The sequence below is a fragment of the Ascaphus truei genome, chromosome 7 (assembly GCF_040206685.1).
Source record: "Ascaphus truei isolate aAscTru1 chromosome 7, aAscTru1.hap1, whole genome shotgun sequence".
NCBI lineage: Eukaryota > Metazoa > Chordata > Amphibia > Anura > Ascaphidae > Ascaphus > Ascaphus truei.
The window spans coordinates 55,730,830-55,755,502 of NC_134489.1; the positions used below are offsets into that span (position 1 = coordinate 55,730,830).

At 40.1% G+C, this 24,673-nt stretch overlaps 1 protein-coding gene across 1 annotated transcript in view; it reads right to left on the reverse strand.

The window, feature by feature from the left end:
• Window positions 1-5,491: 5,491 nt before the first annotated feature.
• The window catches only part of LOC142499305 (carboxypeptidase O-like), a 32,024-nt gene continuing 12,842 nt past the window's right edge, over window positions 5,492-24,673 (reverse strand). Inside the window, exons 4-11 of the mRNA XM_075608474.1 lie at window positions 24,222-24,336; window positions 23,559-23,660; window positions 14,110-14,214; window positions 13,054-13,164; window positions 12,528-12,618; window positions 9,400-9,602; window positions 8,621-8,705; window positions 5,492-5,844 (exon numbers count right to left, since the gene is read on the reverse strand). Coding sequence (XP_075464589.1) covers window positions 5,573-5,844; window positions 8,621-8,705; window positions 9,400-9,602; window positions 12,528-12,618; window positions 13,054-13,164; window positions 14,110-14,214; window positions 23,559-23,660; window positions 24,222-24,336 — 1,084 coding nt within the window. The 3' untranslated portion in view covers window positions 5,492-5,572. The remainder of the gene's footprint in view (window positions 5,845-8,620; window positions 8,706-9,399; window positions 9,603-12,527; window positions 12,619-13,053; window positions 13,165-14,109; window positions 14,215-23,558; window positions 23,661-24,221; window positions 24,337-24,673) is intronic.

Sequence of the window (24,673 nt, forward strand, 5' to 3'; positions counted from 1 at the left end):
GTATATGACCTGATTGATTTCAGCTAGAAAGATAATGTTATCTTGCTTCATTCCAAGGAGGATTATGAGTGTAATGATTACAAACTTTAGGACTATTGTACTAACTAATTATACTTTACTTTTGAAATGCCTGTAAAGAGTTGTATAATGAAAAGATTAAGCTTCTGCTCATAAATCAGTCACTATACTATATTAAACAATACTATATTAAACAGTTAACAGGTTTGTATTAACCAGTGTGTGATTACTTTTTATATTTTACTAAAACAGGATGACTCCGTACTGCCACTATGGAGTCAATGGGCTATTTCCCACATTTGTGAATAAGTTAACTATGGAACATACTGTAGTCTAAAAAATAAAAAAACTTGACGTACTGGCAAAGAAATAACAATATTAAGTAGAGGGGAAATTGTGCTAACACTGGCATCTGATGTGTTGCTCTTGGTGCTGCGGTATGTATACAAGGTAATGTTAAAGACATTGCTAATATCTATCAAGAATCATATTCACAGATCACATCAAGCTTCTGTACGCCCATAAATATACAGTCTGATGAAATAGGTCCCTCCTTATCACACAGACCAATTAAGTAGGCAAACTGCTCCCTTTCTCCTTGGCTGTGGGCAACTGAACCCGAAAACATGAACATCACAGTCATACTGTAAATTTAACCTCAATTTTTGCCAACCTGATTCGTCCACCCATCTCCAGAGGGTTACAGGCATGAACCGTATCCCATGGCAAAGCAAGCAATGAGTTATTTAGCAATTTGCCTATTTTCTGCCCTCCAATCACAGCCGGCCGTCAAGCCAGACATCTACAACTTACAGATCTGACCTGTGGATGCCTTTCACATGTCATCTTTCCTTATATTGGCCCTTGTAACCACTCCACGTGGCTCATGTTCTCATTCTGACTTGACTGAGCAAGATAGACTGGCACTAGGATATTTACAAGATCATGACATTTCCATTGTCTGTTACAAACAACGAATTGCTTCCAGCGCCATAAAGGTAATATTAAGTCCAGGTACCAAGAATAGGCAAATGTGGATCAAACCATGCAATGGAGTCCTGTCAGGTGGATCTGGATGTTCCTCAGATGACCACGAGAATTCTCTCAGGACATGTGGAGATAAACACACAGAGAAATCATAGTATATACTGCTACAGTATCTACTGTAATGACTAACAAAACATGAAAAAAAAAACTAATACTAAACAAACACTAAACTGGACTAACCACACTAGACTAATAAACATACATATACATAGAATGCTAGTGAACTGCTAGTAAATAAAATACAATTTAATAAAATATATTAAAAAATATATAAAAAAAGGGAGACAATCTAATGTCTGGATCACAGAGATGGTCTTAATGCTGATGCTCATCAATTGGGAAAAACTGAAGCCCTACTTACAATAAGGCACATCTGAGGCACATCCAGATCCACCTGACTGGACTTATTTGCATGGTTTGCCAATTCTTGATACCTGGACTTAATATTACCTTTAAGGCACCGGAAGCAATGTATTGTTTGTATCTGTGTTAACCTGGTCTGCATCAATCAGGTATTCCTTTAGGCAGTCTTGCACATTTTATATATTTTTTTATATATTTTTTATATATATATATATTTATATAGACATGTAGTAACGAGGGGGATCCTGATTACAAAAGACAGCACACCGCAGTAATAATCCAAAAAGTGTGTATTGTGAACACAGGGCCGCCAACGTTTCGGTCCTCGTAGAGGGACCTTCCTCAGGGCAGTATGCCCATTCTTCAAGTGCAGCCACAGCCACGAGGTGGTGACAGAAATGAGATTCTCTTGCAACAGGAAGCGAGATTGATTTATGAGCTCAGGACTATTTCACCACATGGACTCAATGAGGACTTAAAGCTGGGCTGCTTTCTGTAATATTTGATTTCTGTAACATTTTATTGCATGTGATCTCCATAGTTCTGTCAATTTTCTTCCATGTTCCCTTTCCCTGTATGTTTTATTTTTGTTCACATCTTTGCACTATGGTGTCTTTACCACTTGGTGACCCAGGTCTGACTCCTATTAGCATTATACCATATGGGCTGGCATGGATTGAGCACTGAGAACTAGGATGTCCATAGTTGTGAGGCATTTTTTGTCTTTTAAACTTTATGTGTACATATCAGTTTCACAGCTTTTATCTAGTGTTTCTTAGCCTTATATGTCTATATGCAATTTGCATTAGCACAGCTAGCAATTTAGTGATTACATAGACATTCTTTCAGCAGTCAGTTGCGCTGTTATCATATGCGCCACCAGGGGCGCTGTTGCTACTTGATTTTGCATATGGGTTTTTTCAGTGGGACATGTTGCGCGCGTACTACCCCCTGTCGGCAAGGACGCCACCGGGTAGTTAGGTGCAGGGCCTGCCTTGCGATCGGGTCCATACGCATGCGTAACTCTTCCCTCATTGATGCGGTCGAGCGGCCATTATTTACAAACAGGGGGACATGTTGCGCGCCCGCGCACCAGTCCTCCTGTCGGGAAGAACGCCATCGGGTTGGTAGGCGCAGGGCCCGCTCTGCGATTATGTGTGTGCGGATGCGTTACTTTTTCCCTCACTGACGCGGTTAAGCCGCCAACAGTAATATACAGGTAAAGAGGCGCCATATGCGACAGGAAGTCCAAGCAGACTCATAGCTCCTACAGGTTGCTAAGCACGCAATTGGGTGTCAGGGGACGTATGGGCATAGATGTTGTCGTTAAGCACGTCCCCCATGACTTACCTTAGAAGCAGTTATCCCATTGGTGCTGGTTAGTTACATTTTCCTCTATTGGTGCTTGTTGGAGGTGGGCTGTACCTGGGATGGTTAATTCGCTTTTTTAATTGGTTTCAGGTGTTTTTTTTGCATGATGTTGGGGGTATATATGGGTGCTTAGAACAGTCACTTGTTGCACTGCCCTGAGGAAGGTCCCTCTACGAGGACCGAAACGTTGGCGGCCCTGTGTTCACAATACACACTTTTTGGATTATAACTGCGGTGTGCTGTCTTTTGTCATCAGGATCCCCCTGGTTACTACATGTCTATATGCTTCATATGGGACAAGCAAACGTGAGTGCAAATCTCCATAACAATGACTATATATATATATATATATATATATATATATAAATATATATTGTGTGTATATATAAATATGTACTTCCAATGTGGATTATAGCTGTGAATTTAATCGTGTTTATTATCAACACCACCACGTTACAGCACAATCACCAGTCACTTTGAGCATTAACGCTACAGCACTATTCTTTTTTTCAATTTTCAACATTGTCTGTGCTTCACCATTATCTTCAAGGCAAGGCATAGGGGAGCAGCAAACATTCACTTTTATAGCAACATGTGGGTTTTGTGATAACAGAGGTTTCAGACTGAGAAGTTTAACCATTAATGTTCAATTATGTACAAAGTTTGAAGAAAAACAATAATTGATCATACTTCAAAAGCTTAAAGTCAAAACCATAGTCATGTCCTCTATAAATCATTACACAATCCAGTAAACGTTTTCCAGGTTGGAGGGGAGCGCATACTGTACATATAGAAAAAAGCAAACACACCACCAATAGTGCAATATGTCTGATAATTTAAGGAAACAGTCTTGTTCCCAATTTCAGTGAAATTTGTACTTACAAACTTCACTCTTTAACAAATCCCATAAAGGTATCTTTATGTAGTAAAACCACGGATGTTCCCCAGGGAGAAGTAGACAGGTAACACGGTTCACTGGGTAAAACCTTGGTATGTAATACAAGAAACCGGAGATAGTGCAGACTGGTACAAAAAGGTTTATAAACATAATCATAGATAAAACACACTCACATTGTGTCAGATCTGAAAATGCATTTCGATCAACATACTGACGCCGGCGGCTGAAGGCTGGAAACTGTTTCCTCTGCTCCAACTCTGCTTGGCTCATGTCCCCTCCCTCCGTGCTTTCGGGGTTGGATACCCGGATATTCCGCTGGAGTGGAGTCACTGTGTCACTGTGTGTAGTGTCCTGCTTCTTTGCTACACTTAACGCGTTTCAACTTTCAAAGTTTTCATCAGGAGTATCTCTTTTCCATTCAGGTGCCTCTAAATACCCTAACCTGCTTCATGATTGGTAGATACACAGCTGTTGCCTAATTAATAAGTCATTTATGAACATCCTGAAAATGTTTTAAAAGTGGTGTTAGGGATAAACCCTTCTCCACTGTTTTAGGAATGTTTTTAATGCTCCGCAAATGCTCCAAGACTCTTAATTTTAATATCCTTTTAGTTTTTCCTACTATACAGTATATTGTAAGTTACACTTACAATGAAGTACATATACAACATGGGTTGTTAAACAATGAAATCATGAACCGAATAACTCCTATGTGTAACACATGACACAACCTTTTTCTCCGTTTCCATATGAGAGCATGCCTTGTATTTCACGCATTTATAATTTCCAGTGATACCTAAAAGAGTTCTAATATCACTTGATACTTTTTTACTCTTTTTTCACCTGACTAGTGGCCAGTAGTTCCTTAAGATTCTGAGCTTGATGAGCCAGATGAGGACTGGTTATTTAACTCTAGCTGCAATTAACCCGCTCCTTGCTGGACTCATCAGGTACAATCAGGCTTAAAGATCTGGGGCCTACTGTATTACACTGGGGAAAGGCTCTGTCACAGGTGGAATGACTCATGTCTAATCACTTTCTACTAGACACTGCGCTGGTGTGACCACCCGACCCTCCGTCCCTGTGTATATGGGCCTGTGTATAGGTTCTGGCACACCGTTGGAGCTCATCATTAGGGTTTGAACATAGCAGGCCTGTGCTTCACAAAGACTTTAGTACCCTTTTTCTTGTCTTGTGATGAGGATCCCCTCAGTCGCTACTCATGCCAACTGATATTATATAGATGGCTGCTCTGTGCAGCTCCACTCCTGAAGTTGATCTGCAATCTGGTTACCCAACATCTGCTGGGTCATAGTTCCCACAGACTGGTTCCTTGCCACTTATCATTGATCCGCGATTCCTCAGGGTCTCCAGCATCTCAGTCTCTACATACTGTGCTAGGGACTCTTAAAGACTCCCCTCTCTAGTTCCTACTCTCCAGAGTCCAATCTCATTGGCTTATACCATGTCCATCATAAGTAACATCCTGAATACAACTTGGAGAGGAGTCAGGCAGGGGGCAGTGTGTATTTCAGTTGCATGCACTTACAAGGGGGTTATATAATAATTCAGCAACTTTTTACTATTTTGTATTATGCTAGAATATGATAGAATATTCCTATTATTTTAAGAGAGCGTGAATTAATACTTTAAAATGTTAATGTTTGATGAACCAAAAAGCTACCTAAATCTGATTGTCTGGTTCCACCATTGTTCCATAAATAGATAAAAACAGCTCATGTCATATCATCTCATAATTAATCAATTAGCAATAAAATGAAACAAATCCTATAATTCTTTTTCTTGGGATTTGTTTATTGGAACAGTGTCATCAAAAATGTTTCCAACATTGCAAAACTTAAATTTGTGCTATTATTAAAATAAGGAATAATATGTACCAGTGACAAATGATAAACACATATTCATCCATAGAGTGATAGAGAAAACTGCTGTTGCACTGTTAAAATGTTTTTCATTGAGATGCTCAATGATAGTCATCATTCCAGCCATAGTCTCTTCACAAGTAGGTTTAATCTGGTCTTCAGGCAGTACAAATCCAAAGGTGCCATTGTCTCTCAGCTCAAAGGTGTAAGAAAAATTAATTCCCAGATCAGTGGCCCAGTCCCTTGACGATCCAGAGTTGCTATCTATTAGTAACAGAAAAGACAAATTACTGTAGATAGGGATAGAAGGGATTTTCCATAATATGAAAATTACCAATCATATTACCCCATTATCTATCAATAGAAAATGCAGAAATCTCTCTGTGAGCTTTCAATCTTCCTTGTATTGTCACAATGACTACAAACATGAATACAATCTGATAATTTATAAGTCTTATATTGGTGTACAGTTGAAAGACAAGACTTTTTATGCAGACTTTGGATACAGATCATCTAACCAACATTGAGTCAGAACAAAAAACAAATATAAATATGTTTTCTTCTACTATATATTTTAATTTTGAATTATCTGGTTGTAATAATTACAGATTCACTTGTTTGCATTAGTGAAACATTGTAAGTGTGCAGAGACTGTACTAGTGAGCAATGTTAATGGCATCACTGGGATTGCGATTCCACACAATGTTTACAAGGCTCATAATAAGGAATCTGACGTGGTTAGAATGAACTCCTACCTTATTGATACATACCCCTGTCATTTTATTCCCGGCCCAAGATTCATTCATTAAAGACTCACAATTCCTGGCACGTTTCCCTCTTCTGATAGACCTTCTACTGTAGATATTTTGTTTTTCAGATAAAATGTCTATAGCTAGTAAAAGTACAAGAAGACACTGCACACACAACAATTTCATTGCAAGAAGATATATTAAAAAAAATAAAATAAAACAAAATAATTTAGGCAATCATAATAAAAAAAATAACAATAGAAATCATATGGAATAAACTTAAAAATAATTGTACAGACAGTGTCACGACATACCCCTGGTGTATACAACCTGCAATGTAATCCTGCTTCAAGCTGCTTAAATAATGACCAGAATGGGGAAAAACACATCTCTGAACCCCTTCCCTCCTATGTTGTCAGCGCCGCCCACCATGTGATGTCATTGCATTGAAGACATGTCCAATCCAAAGACAGATGCCGTGGCTCACCAATGTATGCCCTCCTTCCCTAGCTCACTCAATTGCTACACACTACAGACATCCATTGTGCACAAGATGTCCTCCTGTGATAGATACTGTATGTTATTTAAATTTTCCCCAAAAGATCAATAGTATCACGTAAGTATGTAGGACATTTTTACATCAATTGTTGTTAATATGTACCGACAGAAGATGCTAAAGTCTGTAACAATGAATGATTGCCTGCTATGATTAGACAACCTGGTGCAAAAGGTATGTTTAAATTGACCTTTTCCACGAGGTCGTTCGTATCACTTTCCTCAAATATAGCAACAAATCTACCCGCAGCAACCTCTGTTACTGCAACATAGACTTGGCTGCCAACAAATATGAAAACTGGAAGGCATAAGCCCAAGGCACATGACCTCCATCATGCGTCAAGAGCAGTACAGAATAGCGCCACAGACCTTGGTCTCTCCCGCTGCGTCCATCCCAACCTTAGCAGAATTTGGTCTGGATGTTTATCTGATGATAATATATAACATTATAAAGACTTCGGCCCTTATTCTGTAAGGTGTGAAAAGCGCAGATGACATGCTATCACATGAAAAGCCCCATTGACATTTCATGCAATAGCACGTCATCTGTGCTTATCACACCTTACAGAATAAGGGCCATGGTCTTATTAATGCCCCCAAAACATCGGTTTTCAAAATGTTGATGAGAGAGAAATGGAATACATTTTATCTCCCACCTGCTCTTTAGATTATTCCTGAAAGTTTTTTCTGGATCTTCTTTGAATTTATTTGGGAGTTCTATACATACAGTATAGGTGATTATGTAAGTTTTTATACTTTTCTCCTGTAGTTGACAACCATGATCTATGTCATATGTCTTTTGTTTATAAATATTTTCTTTTTTGATGCATATTTTTTAATATAATTTATATTAATTATAATTTTTTCTTGATTGATACATAGATTTGTATGTGCGTGCTTTTGGAATTGGTTTAGTTTGATAAAGTGTTTTGTATACAGTATGTAGGGTAATGTTCTTTATTGCTTATTTATTTTTCTGTATTAGTGTTGCATTATATATGCAAGGACGCTGGAGTGCTGCCTAGCAACATAGTCAACACAGGAGGGAGTGAGGGTTGTTTTATGTGGTTTTCATTGCTTGGGTATGGGTGTTGCTGTGATTAAGGTGGTTGCTGGGTGGGGACTGAGTTAGCTTGTTTTTGGATTGGACGCATAGTTGGTGCAAAGACATCACAAAGGGGTGGCAACAACGACATGTTCACGTGATGATGTCGGCCATGTAAGGGAGGTGTTCAGAGGTGTTTTTTCCCGTGCTAGTCATTATTTAAGCAGCTTGGAGCAGGAATACATTGTTGGTGTCATCTGATGGAAAGGTGTGCACCCCGAAACATTATGCCTTTGCCTCACCCCATACTGCTGTATGTTGTGTCCGTATAAATTTTTATTGTTTTATTTTTCTATTATGATTGCCTAAATTGTTTTATTGTATATTTTTCTAATATATGTTCTTGCAATTTAATTTTTTTTTGTATGCAGTGTCTTCTTGTCCTTCAGTTTATTTATTTGGTGGTCAATGGTTTTCCACCCTAGACACTTGCACGTACAGTACTACATTATATATTTATTCTTATGATATAGCTAGTAAAAGCAAATAAACTTAAATATTACTAACATCTGTTTTTTTTCAATGTGAACACACTTACAATATAATGTTCGTTGGCAACTAATTGGTTCTTTATCAAATTGACAGTGTGTGATGCCTTCTTGCCCTTAAAAGTGGTTCAGTAAAAGCTTACACAATATGTGGGATGCTGATCCGACTCTGTATTCTTTTCCATGCTTTTCTTTCAATTTAGCAGCAGCCTTCTGAGCAACTGTCAACTGTGAAGATAGAAGAAGTAAATAGATAAAGTCTGTTCGCAAACCCAACTGGACTGTGCTGTGTTGGGTGGCTATATATGACACTGATATAGGAAGGACACTTATTGTGCATTGGGAGTTACAAGTTCATGATCATGCCAGAGATTAAAGTATGGACACAATAATGATGGCAAGATCACAGGTCTGAACTGCTATGTGAAAGTGGGTAGGGCTGCTATAGCGCATGCGGGATCGATTTGAGATAGCAATGCTTGTAATCTGGAAGTACCATTGACAAATGGAATGTGTATTAATGTAGATTAGATTAGTGTACAACAGTTATCTTTGGGAGGAGATGAGCATAGTACAAGCTTCCATGAAAACATGTTATTTAAAAACCTAAAGTGCTTCCTTAGTGTCTGTACTATCAATGGCTTTACTCAATCAAGTAATATTTGATTTCTCACACACTCATCCTCCCAGAGGTGCAGAGAGGGCTAGAGCTACATACAAATTGGAAAAAAAGAGTTCCTTTATTGATAATGGGAGTAGATATTAAAATGCAATCCCTATTGCAGCTCAGTTTTGGCCATTATTGTAATTCTTGGTCAATTCATATACAGTAGCAAACAAATAATCTGTACTTTACCAATGCTAACACTGCATTGAATTCTAGCACTGAGTCGTTTAGCTAAACCTCTGGTTGAAATCTTACCATCTCTTCATGGTTTTGAGAAGAATTTCTCATGTAACCATATGGAAGGAGAATCAATTGCCCATATGAGTGAATGGTGAAGAAACACAAGACGTCAGATTTCAGGCTTCCCACAAGTCGAGACACAGCTTGAGTCTCTGGTTCTGAAGCAGGGCCCGTTCCACAGAATGTAAGGGTGTTGCAGTCGTGAGAGGCCCCAATGCCTTTGCAAAAAAAAATATAACATAGAGAAATCGTTACATTCATAAGTGCATTAGTCACCAATTTTTTTTTTTTTTTTTTACAGAATTTGTACCGGTGGTCATCGGCACTAAAAGACTCTATTTCTAGCTCCAGGGACCATGTGGTTCCCAATATATTTACTCTTTAATGTGTTGATAAAATCAAAGATAGCTGCAGTGTGGTTCAATAGGAAACTGCAATGTTATGCTCTTATGGGAGTGAGGATTGGATAGCAGCCAAATTGATTTTCCCCATAAGATAAAATACATTGGAACAGAAAAAGCTGAATATCTTGGGAACCATGGAGTCCTCAAGGCTAAAAATAGAATGCTTCATTTCCTGATTCTACTGTATAAATAAACAGAAATAAAAAGTAGACCAAGTTGATTTTAAGCTATACGTTTCGATTAAAAATAGGACAAAAACTGTACTTGCCTAGGCAAGAGAAAGAACCCCTATAAACAAGCACTCATATAGTGGTAAATACAAATAGTTAAAAGTAACCTTTATTGGTGTATATGGGTAAAATAAGTGAAGGGATGGACACACAACACGATTAAAAAAGTATTAAACAAAATACCACCCAGTCATATTAGTGAACTGGTAGCGGTAATAATTGAAGGAACTTCAAAGTTACTGGCACCTAAAGGATAGAATCAAAATGAGAACGTAGCTGCATGAGTCAGATCTTTACCCCACCCGGCTAGCTTATTTCTTTCTTTCTCTGCTCTCATACAGGCTCAGGCATTCTGAAGTGTTTCTTAAGTACTGTCAGCTTGCCCAGAGGGAGACCTTGTGTGTAAATTAGTTGAACAATGTGTCCAAGGCTCCCACTCTATTGCCGCATTTCCCCAGCTACACAGTAGCTTTATTGCTAATACATGTATATTTTTTACCCTGCGTTGCTTTGAAGGTTTTTTTTAATTTGTGTCTACTCTAGAGTTTTGAGTACTACTTACCTTAACACCTACTACATTAAGATATACTTAGTATGGTAGCTTGAGGTATAACTTACCAACTATCTACTAAGAGCTAAATCATGTACTCCCATTGAGTGACAACTTAATCAGGTGTGGTTTGAAAGACATGTGACTGCCTGGTACATCATTGACAGACACTAGATCTTTCCAAATATATATACCACACTGAGGCACCAGCTACGTTCTCATTTTGATTATATCCTTTAGGTGCCAGTAACTTTGAAGTTCCTTCAATTATTACTGCTACCAGTTCACTAATATGACTGGGTAGTATTTTGGTTAATACTTTTTTAATCGTGTTGTGTGTCCATCCCTTCACTTATTTTACCCATATACACCAATAAAGGTTACTTTTAACTATTTGTATTTACCACTATATGAGTGCTTGTTTATAGGGGTCCTTTCTCTTGCCTAGGCAAAAACAGTTTTTGTCGCATGACCTCTTTACCCCTGGCACCATCTCACAGACAGTAGCTTGAGACCGTCCCCCTCTCTCCCCCCACTCCCTATTATTGATTAAAAATAGGATCAACATCCTACACTTGAAATAACGTTCTAACAATGCTTCATATTTTGTAAATATGATGAGCTGAGACTTGGAAGAGGTTTGATGTCCTCTGGCTGCTCCAGTTCGTCTGAGGTCACTGTCTTCAACGAGTTAGCATAGGTAATGTCCCATATTCCCCCCATCCCTTGCAGTTATTGGTTCTCTGATAAGGAAATGCTGGAATAAGAATAGTGTGTAGGAGTAGTGTGTACCATTGGCAACTAATTTCTCTGGCCCCTCCAGCATGTAAGTCCCAGTAAAGAGAAGGCAGTGTTGGGAGTAACTCCTTCAGGACCTGGTTATGTTATTGCATAGGACGTTAGCTAATACAGTTCAGGATTAGATTGGTACTACAAGGGCCTATGCCTGGTAGGAGACCGGCTTACAAGCCACTCCCCTGGGAAGGGATGGGTTCCTCTAGTTTAGAGTAAGTGGTTCTGGAGGCAGTCCTGTTGTTCCTCTCCCTGCGTGGAGGGAGCATGTCAAAGTGCTACAAGTGGAAACAGGTACATTATTAACAAACATTCAACCATTCAGATATCCTGAAAAGAAAAGCCTTTTAGTGCCAGATGGGCCACAGCAGCAGAGTGCCTTATGTGATCGCTTCCCAGCATCTCTTCCATTCAGATCTCGTTCACCACTCCTAAGGAGTGGTGAACCCGTTATCCTATAGGAAATTTGTAAAATAGGCATGACTATCACCGAACTTCCTAAAGCCACCTAACTGGTTAATTTCCAAAGAAACAAGAGCAACGAAATATTTGCTTTAAGCGTTGTTTTAAGGTTAGTTATTTGTGAAGGCATCTTTAAATACCATTGGTTTTATAACTTGCAGATTTTAGCATGCAATCTAAATAACTTAATTTAACCTACAGATGCAGCGGCCGTTATTCGAACAAATCACAGAGCCGTTTTCGTGTGCGCTGCTGTACTCTACGCGGCATTAACGCGGCCAATCGCCCCAGGCACCCGTGTTTATCGCGGTTGCTTTGTTTGAATTTCATGGATTCTGTTTCTTTGTGTGCAATGAAATGAATGAATTGTAATGTGTACAGTACTGTGCTACTGTGCTACTGTGTCAATGTCAGGTGTTTAAAAACCAGAACACTAAAATGCAATTTTCTGCCCTCGTGTCTTAAGGCGGTAAGGTTGGAAGAAATCACGCGCCATGAAATGGGTATTCTGAGGTATACACTGCATGAAGTGTTCTAATAATGGCCCCTGCATCTGTAATGTTCTCTACAGTAGTCTAGATATTGGTCTTCTAATCCACATTCTTCTTTTAGTGCTTATTAATGAAACTCAGCTGTATTTGTAAACATAAGATGTGCACATTATTATTATAGATCTATTACCATCCTCTCTTTTTATTAACTTACTGCACCATTTTGCATCAAAATTACGGTTGAGATCCACCCCATAGCAGGTGCCATTATCATGCGGTGAGCGAGATTTTCTCCAAAGCCGATCCTGGGCATTTGAAAAAACAAAAAAAACAACTAAATATTAAATCATGGCTAAAATAAAAATATTACTGCTCTACTATCCATAGATACCCAACTTCTTGTCCCCAGGTCCATACTTGAATATGTTTGCATGAAATCTGCAATATATTGGAATTAGGGGTTCCCCGGTGTAGAATTAGAGTGCGCAGTTCTAAGGATATGGCAGTTTATAAATGTAGGAAATGTGTCCTTTGCAAATGGTCGACCAAGCAGCATTTTGATGGAAAGATGATCTGTGACCACAATATATTTGCAGGAAGCTCCCTTACAGCTATGTTTGCTACTTCCAGGAACTCGTGTAGTGGGCAGCATTGGTGGGTCACCAATGGTGGCACAATTTATTCAGAACTAGGGTCATAATTGACCTAATTTTATTTGCTTGCTCTGTTTCCATTCTCACCTTTGTCCAGGAGTAAATAAATCCATCAATATTAAGGACAGGTACGATGTAGAAGTCTATATTGCTCAGTGCTCTGCTCAATAAATAATCGGTTTTGTGATTTTCAAGAATCTAGAAAATCAGAAATACTTATAAGGGTCATTGTTCACAAATCTTAGACACTTGAATCCCTTGTCTGAGAGGTCAGTCATGATTTAATGTTATGTGTGATGATTTCATCATTAAAATGATGACCAGGATGGCATTATATCATAAGGGATGCTTAGGTGGTAAAGAAATAAATAGATGTTCAAGTATAACAGAATCCTATGGTTCTAAATATTACCAGCTGAAGAACCATGCAGGGTTCAATTAATTATCTCCAATAGTTAATTCCATGACGTATGCACTAACATTAGTTTTCGTTTGGAGTACATGTTCAGGAACCTACAATATTGACATTAGTTAGTTATGGGTGAGCTAGTGAAGCCTGGAGTCTTGTTCAATTATAAAATAATAACATTTGTATATGGTGCTGACAGTGTACACAGCCAATACATTGAATTTCTTCCGATGCAACAAGGTCCTGTCCTGAAGACCTTACAGCTTGAATCATGTATAGATACAGTACAGTTGTATGAATGTGTTTTTCTTTTACCACTAAGCTGCTCCATCAGCCAAATAAATGTGCCTCTCTTTTTAACTCCTATTATCCAAGAGACAATAAGCCAAATGAAAGCTCAGTCATTCTAACAGCATTGCATCTTGCAATCACATTTAAGATATACAGTTATTGTACATTGTTCAGTACTAGGAACATGTGTGATGCTTGTATAAATATAGTAGATTAAAGGTTTAGAGCATAATGGGGGAATGGACAACTGGTGGAGTAGAGAAGAAGTAGGCACATATATATGGTTACATTAGGTCTGTCTGCTTTCATTTCGTTGTTAAGTTCCACCTTGCTCTTCTTTTCTAGTTAACAGAGTGGTTACATAAATGTTCCAATCATATCCCAACAGGTTATAGCACTATATAGACTGCACAACTGTAATAAAACTCATCAAAATGCCATACTTCCTTTATAAACCATTGACAATAAGCTACAGCGATCCATTCACGAGCATGAATTCCACAGTCCATCCAAATAATTTTTTTGGGCTTGTCAGATGGCCATCCAATCTGCAAAATTATTAAACATTTTTACTCATCCAATAATATTTATTTTAAAACATGATGGTAGTGTCATAGACAAGAAAAACACTGAACATATGTTTATGATGTTCAATGTGTCTATCTCTGAGGTTATGAGGATGTGAAATTGTAGGACTAATCATTATGATGCAATTTACTGTAGTATCTAAATCAGTTACAGAAAATAATATTAATTAAGAGGAAGTGCATAAATATTTTAAAGCAGCAATTTATTTTTGGTTGGCAGCAAGAAAATTATCATATGGCAATGTAAATCAATAAAGATATAGACTACATTCTTCAAACCATTTAGGCTTCATCTAGTACATAATAATTACAACTGTTTAACCTCAACTGCTTGTCTCTAATCCCATTAAACCAATACAGCTATGCATATTACTCTGCATAGCAGATCCCCACATGTTTCTACTGCAACAGAAGATTTTAAGACAGGGGTTTTGCTATACATATTATTATACAGATCCTGTTAGCAGCCATTTTGCATTTTTCTTAGGTTTTTGTTGACAATTTTGCCCATCTTTTTTTTTTTTTATGATTCAGACTGGCAGATCCTTAGCAGCAGTATTATTTTTTGCTTCAAGGACCCCCTATCGTCCAATAGGAAGCTGCAACAGGTGATGTACTGTAGTGGCTTCCTATTGACAGACGGGATCCGCAAGATTTGCCGCCATTTTGGTTTTCTTGAGGGAGCTTCAACTCCAGTAGCTACATTGATAGGTATCTCGGGAGCAAAGGGGTTCCCGGAGCTGAGAAGCACATGGTCTAGCATCTGAGTACCTCGCAGGTTTGAATCCTGTAAAGTACAGGTAGGTAAAAAGATTTTTAATGTCGGGTACTAAAAAATGTTTTTCATCTTGTGGCTTTCCAAATAGTGAGTGTCAGTGCCCCTTCCACAGCCACAGTGTCACTAAGTGTTACAAATACATAGAACACCCTACTGAGCTGCTAGTACAATGTTGAATTTGCAAATTAAAAATACGTATTTTTTGTGTAACCATTGAATACGCGTGAAATTATTTATGTCCACAGCTACAGATCCTTAGTGACAACATAAAGCAATTGACTGAAGGACTGTTTATTTATGATATCATTAAAAGTGTAATAGCTTGTTATCCTTTTTAGGTACAAATAAAAAAATGGTTAATTATTCAGTCTTACGCTCCAGAAGGAACTGTAGCAGTACAGTTATTTTCAGACTTTACTTTGGGAATCATGTTTGAGTCAAGTTATTTTTTAAATAAACACACAATTCATACATTAATTATATCATATACACACATATAATTCTAATTATAAGTTATGATATACAGTAAATATATATATATATATATAAAAAAAAAATATATATATATAAAAAAAAATTTCCCAGTAAAATCAACCCCACACTGATGAGACCCATCAAGGTCGAAACAGCTGTCTGTGGGTGGTTTTCTGGGTATGCACCTTAACCCTGGCTGTGCTCAAAGCTGTGACCATGCAGCAAGCTTAAGCCTATAGGGAACCATGTTAAAAATGCTTATTGAGGCAAAAAGTGACACTGTGTGCTCATTTGCATGTCATTTCCCAGAATCCCTTGCTGCAGTGGAAGTGCTGTATGCTGGGTGATAATGGGGAAAGGTGGGGTTGCAGACCTGCCTAAGACATGCAGATGAGCATACAGCTATATTTGCATATTTGCTTTCCTGTGGAGGGTTTTTGTCACTTTTTTTACTCACCATAACTTAACTCAGTATTATGGTTTAGCCTATCCCATAAGCCTCTCTTACATTCCCAGTAAAATCAACCCCACACTGATGAGACCCATCAAGGTCGAAACAGCTGTCTGTGGGTGGTTTTCTGGGTATGCACCTTAACCCTGGCTGTGCTCAAAGCTGTGACCATGCAGCAAGCTTAAGCCTATAGGGAACCATGTTAAAAATGGTTATTGAGGCAAAAAGTGACACTGTGTGCTCATTTGCATGTCATTTCCCAGAATCCCTTGCTGCAGTGGAAGTGCTGTATGCTGGGTGATAATGGGGAAAGGTGGGGTTGCAGACCTGCCTAAGACATGCAGATGAGCATACAGCTATATTTGCATATATATATATATATATATATATATATATATATATATATATATATATATATATATATATTTACTGTATATCATAACTTATAATTAGAATTATATGTGTGTATATGATATAATTAATGTATGAATTGTGTGTTTATTTAAAAAATAACTTGACTCAAACATGATTATATATTATATATATATAAATGAATAGATACTGTTCTGTGGCTAACGAAATGCTTTTATTTGTGCGAGCTTTCGAGATACACTGATCTCTTCTTCCGGCGATGCTACAATGAATGAAGCAAAAAAAAAAATAGTTTTTTACTTTAAAACAGTGCATACTGGAATGTGATCTGTGATTGAAGTCTATCCCTCCCCCCCTATGCAGTATGCGTTTTATGACTTGAGGTGTTATATGGTCCCTGAATGTTAGTGATGTAAGAGTAATGTGTGTGTGTGTGTGTGTGTGTGTATGTAAATTTAAATTGGTAAAGAGCCCACAGTGTAAACAGCGCTTTATAAAAAGTGTGTGCAGATACTATGTGGTCCCTACCGGTGTATAGGGATGGAATTACAAAGAGTATTTGTATGTGCAAGAGACAGCTGTGTGTGCATATATATATATATATATATATATATATATATATACTGTATATATATATATAGCGCATTATGTACCGTATGGACATGGCCTTTTGCACACAAGGGAAGGGAGTTCTCTCATGTCAGTAGTGACTCATAAAACTTCGGTCTCTGTTTAGGCCATCGCTAAGTGTCCCGAACAATTGCATAAATTTGTAGTCATGCAACCGTCTCTCTTTCGGTGTTCTGAGATTACCTTTGAGTATGGCCACCTTCAGATCATTCATCTTGTTAGCTAGAGTCAGAGAAATGTTCTGTCTCTTGTTCCCTGTGTGATGCTGTGGTAATTCAGATTCATTCTCTTGTTTAGCCCCTGTCTCGTCTCACCTATGTAGTAGCAGCTCCCTGGGCATTTCATGCACATGAGGTGCACGACATTGCTGAAGAAACAGGTGAACTTTCCTCTGATTTTGTACTCCAGATTCCTGTGTGGTATTTTTGTGCCCGCGGTGTGGAGCATGGCGCGGGTTTTGCATCTTGCGTCCTGGCATGGTCTTCAGTTGTACTGTTGATTACTTTACTCCTCACAATAATTTTCTCTGGCTCCACACTTCAAACAGTAAATTTAGCTCTGCAGCCCCTTTTGTACCCAGGGAGAGGGTCCTAGGTCTGAGCCCCTGACAGGGCAGTACACAGGCATTAGGCCCACCCCTATCACTGCAGGGGGTTGTTTACTGCAGTGGACCCCAGATTAACCCTAACACTACATGCACTGGTACCAGGCCTTATATGTTAGGCAGGACAGATTTGTAGCCAAGAGGATATATGGCTACACACTCCCCCTGGTGGAATCTCACTGACCACGCTGAGCCCAATTTACAGACCATCCCTAAATTGAATAACCTGGGACAATGCATAACAGTTCATGACATAACATAAAAGAATACACCCTGGTCCCTCCCCAACAGAGAATCTGCACCCACTTTATACTATTTATGGACACATCCGACATGGAAACTGCCCTAGAAGGTGTTCCCGACCTTTCTGACCTAATAGACCCTTCTCTGGAAAATAGCACAATTCTTGCATTCCACCCCCAACAAGATCATCATCAAACCCAGTCCAGTTTCTTCAGTCAAGGCAATATTTTGTTACCCTTTGATTGTCCTGGGCAATGTCTGTGGAGATCACAGTCTGTTCAGAGGTGCCAAGCACATTAGGCCTACCACGGCCTGTTACGGCCAACACTTTATATTGGGCAGGGTCCGTAGGGGCCTTACGGCCTTGGCCCTTAGCTCCGTCATGGTGCCTCGGCAAGAATAAGTCAGTAAGGGCTTTACTCACCGGAGTGGGTGGATCAAGGTCCTCTGCCACGGCAGTCGCCTCCATGATGACCACATCTGGTCACACGTAAAGGGTGTTGATGTCTGCGGTGCGGAAAGAAGTACCGGCCGGTACCTCTCTGATGGATTCCTCCGCTGGAACCTGGGAAGGAAATACATTCTCATCGCTCCAATGGTCCTGGGCACCTGCGCAGGTCTCCAGGCCATGAGCAGGTACATCCGATGCCACCTCACGAAGTACCGGCAAGGCCTTGCCGCTCCTCCGCTCAGGATGCACTGTCACCTACATTGACATCACAGATCGCTCCTACTCGCCCTTGAGGGTTGGCATTTCCATGGCAGCAGCACTTGGGTGACACTCTGGCCAGAGCATCACTATGGAGAGCCCTCCTTCACTTTCTTCCAACCCAGCGTTGGACATGCCCCCTGGGGAAGAGGACCGGGACACCTCACTATCTCTGGTGGCAGCTTGCAGGCAGCTGCCCCACTCCTACACTTCCAGTGGAAGTGTATTAAACCTCCTCCCGGGCGGTCAACTCACCAGGTAAATTTCTTGAATAACGCGGTGCAGAGACACACGGTTCTCTTGGAGTATCCGCTCCTGATTCCGCAGTCCAAGCCTCGTGCAGGTGTTGGTAGGCCCGAGACTTCTCTGTGAGGCCCGTTGCGAGTGGTAGCCCCACCTTGGGCTTAAGATGGAGAGTTCCGCACCTCTTACACCTTGACTCCAGGCTCAGCGCTCCCCCAGGAAAGTCACATATGAAACAGATACACTGTAGGAAGTCTTCCCCCTTTAGTCTCACAAGCAGGAAGTCTCCTGGCAGGGTATATTGTGAGATCGCATACTCATAATAGAGATGGTTCAAAACAGGAACAATTCGCAGTTAGCTCCGGCTCTGGCTGACTCACCACATGCAGCTGAGGGTCTGGTATCTCACGTCCGGCTACGTCCCTAGTGGTGACACACCATTACTTGCCTCCTCCCCCTGGTGGATCCAGGAGCACAGGCACATTATAGATAGGCACGGCTTCACTTTCACGCCGCCACTCACAATAGTTGGGCGCGGCTTTGCTTTCGCACCGAACCCAGCACAATTTTGCAAAAGAGAGCTTGCAACTTTGCAAATCTCACCACGCATTCCTCCCGATTTTGGTGGGAACAACCATCTTGCTTGCTGTATTGCTGTAGCTCCTTTAAAACGGAGGTTCTGGCCTCCAAATCTTCGAGAGCACCCCCGTGGAATGCTAAACATATGTGGACAGTTCAGATAGAGCACACAGCGGCTCCCTGTGCTGGGGACCGCTTAAGTATTCGCTGCAACTCCTCAAATGGAGGTTCAGACCGCCTGTGGATCAAGCACCCCTCTTTGGACAATACCCGCCATACTGTGAACACCTCCCCTTTGGACCGTGAAGCTCTAATCCTCTTCCGAAGTTTTTGAGTTCTCAGGATCCCAAAACACCCCCTCCAGGTGCCCTACACATCAGTCCTTAGGATGGCATGAACTATAACATATTAGGGAGCAGCACAGGCTGCAGTACCAATGGCAGGGAAGTTGGTCTCTTGCTGGGCAAGAGTCCCCTGGGACACTACACCTGCCCCCCTTGTACATATCAGGAGCATGCCTCATTTCTTTTACTGTAAAAGCCTGTCCTGATTATTATCTCAGCAGCGCCTCCAAATGTAACAGGTGCTCCCCCACCCTCCGGGAGATCTTACTGTTACCTGTACTCTCGCTGTGCTGTACCTGTGAGGCTTAAAGGATTGCTGAGTGTCTGCCAATGATAGTGGGGAAGACAGGACAGGCTTTCAGGCAATAGATTTCTCATCTCGTATATGGGTGCGGCTCCTCCATTCTCCGCAGGCCCCATCAACGCTGGGTGCATCGCTGCAGGAAAAAACGTCTTGCACTCCCCCTGATAAACTGCAGTTATAGGCAGGAGTATAAAAGCAGCATCTGGTCTTTATTCTTCATAGTACAACAGTACATTACAGCATTCAGCAGGTACACTCTTCTTAGGGTCCCTGTACTCAACCCCCGGGGTTTGAGGCCCCAAAGGTATATCCTTTGCTCCCCTAATCTCTGCTGGAGTAAGGGGTAGTATCCCACTCCCTTGCAGGAGGGGAAGGAAGGTGGCCAGAGCCCTGCTTCACACTTCCAACAAGAGTAAATTTAGCTCTGCAGCCCATTTTGTATCCGGGGGGAAGGTTCTAGGTCTGAGCCCCTGATAGGGCAGTACACAGGTCTTAGGCCCAACCCCTGTCACTCCAGGGATTTATTTACTGCAGTGGACTCCAGATTAACCCTAACACTGCCTGCACTGGTACCAGGGCTTATATGTTAGGCAGGGCAGATTAGTAGCCAAGAGGATACATGACCACACACACACACACACACACACACACACACACACACACACACACACACACACACACACACACACACACACACACACACACACACACACACACACACACACACACACACACTGTACATTCTAGGGGTTTTCACTTAGATATCTAGATTTTTTTTTTTTTTTAATAACTCTCATTTTTATTTGGTATTACAGTGGGTACATAATATCACCACCTATTAGCGTACATTACAAAATACACAATTTTTTCATCTGAACAGTAACACTTAGACAGGACATTAGACAGACGTAACGAACCACGAGTAAACCACACCACTAAGACATACAGGACGAACAAAACTGGGATGGGATACAGTAGGGTGGTGGGGGAAGGGGGGGCACCTCAAACTGCTGCATCCGATTGGAGGAGCTGCCTTTTGAACCGTGTGTTCACTAGGGTTTGCTGTGTATGTCCCTAATGCTCTACATTCTCCGTTACTATGTCAACGTCACGTCGGGTCTGCTCTGTCCAAGGAGAACGCATTTATAGGTATTAGTGCAAAATTGTGGCGGCGTCCACCCCTGGGATGTCCGTTTGGGCCAGCCATGGGGCCCATACTTTTAGAAATTTGGGGCCAGAGTCGTTGATCCAACTCGTCAACTGCTCCATCTGGCAGACATGCCAAATTCTGTTCCAGATTTTGGGTATAATGGGTAATTCCTGTTGTCTCCATACTCCTGCGATCTCACACCTCGTGGCGGTTGCGAAATGTGCAACCAATTTGAGTGTCATGTGGGACACATCCTGAGGCCGTCTGCCCACGAGGAACAGCCACGGGTCCAGGGGGACCTCCAAGTTGAGGATCCTCTCTAGCCATTCCCTGATAGATTCCCAAATCGGGACCACCTTCGGGCAAGACTACAGCATATGTTTTAAATCAGCAATTTCCCCACACTTTTTTGGACAGAGCGGGGAATAGCCCTCGATGAATTTAGATAATTTTAATGGGATATGGTACCACCGCATTAGGACTTTATATGCGTTCTCCTTTAACGTAGCACATATTGAGCTTTTGGTTGCTGCCTGGAATATTTGGTCCCATTCCTCGTCCTCTAACGTCTCCCCTAAATCTGTCTCCCACTGTCGTATGTATTTCAGGTGGGGGGCGTCAGATGTCTTCGGACAGATCACCTCCCTATACATCCGAGAAGTTAGTCCCCTTGTGTCTGTCTCTCTGGAACACAGCTGTTCGAAATTGGTTCGTGCCGGACGAACCGGGAATTTATTATAGAATGCCCTGACCTGGAGGAATCTAAATAATTCTGTGTTGGGTAGCTTTTTCTCATCTTTAATCATATCGAACTCATTTAAGTACATTTTTTGATTATTAATTATTTTATATTAGGGTGTTTTAGTATCATTTATTGCTATTTGCATTTATATTATCTTATCTTTTGGCGCTACTTTCTTTTTCTTTTTATATATATATATATATAATTTGTGTTTCGTGGTTTTCTTTAATCTCAGTACCTTTTCTTATCTTACCTGCCATATTTACTTCAGCTAATTAAAGTACCTCAAGGGTTGATACCATATATGCTATAACTATATTTCATTACATTGTCACTCAATGCATTACTCATTTATGTGCAATAATAAGGATACACAGCTTTTTCTCATCTTTAATCATATCGAACGTCTTGATAAATTTCCTTCCTTCCAGGTCCTTTAGTCTTAAATATCCCGCCTGCGTCCATTTGACAAATTTGTCACCTAACAGCCCTGGAGCAAAATCCGGGTTCCCCACCAGGGGGGTCATCAACGACTGTCGTGTGGTCAATTTCGCTTTAAATTTAGATGACTCCCAGACTGCTAGCGAGTTCGCAATTGCACAGAGTGGCGACCCTATTGATTTCTTACACTGTTTTGGAAGCCAGATCAGATCTTGTAGTTTTACTGGTGCACAACATTCTGTTTCTAGGGCCACCCATCTTCTTTTTGCTGGGTTCGAGTGCCACTGGATAATTTGGCATAATTGGGCCGCCTTAAAATATGTCATCAAGCAAGGTACCGATAACCCTCCTCTTGTTACTGGCCTTGTCAGTATGTTTTTCGCAATTCGTGGGCTTTTATTATTCCAAATAAATTGAATAATGTGAGCCTGGAGCGTGAGGACCTCAGCCCGAATAAGAGGTATTGGGAGGGCTTGAAACAGATATAACAATTTAGGCAACAGGTTCATTTTAACGCTGTTGATCCGCCCAAACCCTGATATGCCATAGCCCGCCCAAACCCTGAGATCCTCCTTCAGTTTCTTCATCATTCTGGGGAAATTTGCTTTGTATAGTGTGTTGTAGTCCTTTGTGATATATACCCCTAAATATTTGATAGGGTTGCCATTTAAAATTGAAATTGAGTTCTATCAATTTTTGGACCGGCTTGGATTAGATATCTAGATTTTAACTATTCATCCGAAAACATATTACTGTACAAATAAAAGAAACAAATAATTGGAAACTCTCCCCAATCGCTTTTTTCCATATACACAATCCTCGGCTCTTTATTCTCCTCCTATGCTTTGTGAGAGTTTCTTTACTCATTCAAGTGAAACACTTATTTATAGCGAAGAAAATGAATAGTTTCATTAATGGTACATTAATAAAGAAATGGGTATTTATTATGTATGATTGAAAATATATACAGTATTGGGTGCATCTTTAACGCCATGCAGGAATTAGTCACAAATCATTCTGATTGTGGACAATACAGATAAGGAATATGTACTGTATATATATATATATATATATATATATATATATATATATATATATCTCACTGTAACTGGCCTCATGTGACAAAGTAACATAATTAAAACACTATTTTTCAATAATACAGTACAGTAAATAAGATTTTTTTTTAAATTGTAACAAAAAGAAAAAAAAATCGGTGCATTTGCAATATTACATAGACTCACTTTGAAAAAGTAGATGGGCCGTGACTCATACGTTGATCCTAGATAATGCTTTGATACCAGATCACTGTATTTCTCATTAATCTGGTCCATCCAGTGATAAATCTGTAAAATAAGTCATGTTCGATCAAAAACCTTATTCCTTCGCCAGAGAAATATTGCTAGAGGTGTCGCTAAATTTAAAGAAGGTCCAAATATGAGGATATATATATATTATAGTACATTTTCACACAGAATGTGGATGGTCCTAAATTCCTGCTCTATTACATGTTTGTACTTTTTAAGGAATCTATGTAATAAGGCCACTTAGTAACAAAAGCAAACCAAAGATGGTCATTTAAATTTTCCAGGTCTTGGCTTTAATGTACCAAAGCCCTTGGGCGGGATTCACTAAGCACTGATACATCTGTGCGAATGAGGTTTCCCGCGCATCAATCTATGTCACATAAACCGCCATGTTTAAGGTGGCGTATCTTTTTGGCTTCTAACAATCTCCATCATATGTACTGTAAGAAGCTGTTGCCTACATTTGATGCAACTGTGCACGGAAAAATAATGTACATGTAGTGCATAATAACATTCATTTTCTACTTTCATTTTTATTGCTATAGTACACGGATCTCAAAGTACAGTATTTAGCTTTGCAAAAACATCATTCTTTCTCACATCATTCATTGGGTGGTATTTGGTATAGTCAAATTCAGCCAAAGACCTCTTCTGTTTTTTGTGCTCAGTCACAGTGCTTCTGTCTATAAGTTCTTGTACATCATTAATCATGACCCTGAGAAGAAAAGAAAGAATTGGAAAAATAATCTTAATCGTGTAACTATTTTATTTTGCACAAGTGTACCACTTAAAGCTTCAGACCAAGCAATGTCCTATGTGAGTTTTTTTTTAAATAAATCCTTTCTGTACTATAATTTTTTTATGTATTATAATGTAACAAGCATTTTTTGTGTCTATAGCAACCATTTACAAAGTCACATTCCTATCCTCTTCTGAAACAGGCTCTGGCACATCCCTTTTTGAGCCCTGCCCTCTCTCTTGTAGCGCACTACTGTAATTCGGGAAGCAGGGGGTTCCAGGACCTGAAATTAATGCGGTTCAGCTCAGGAGAC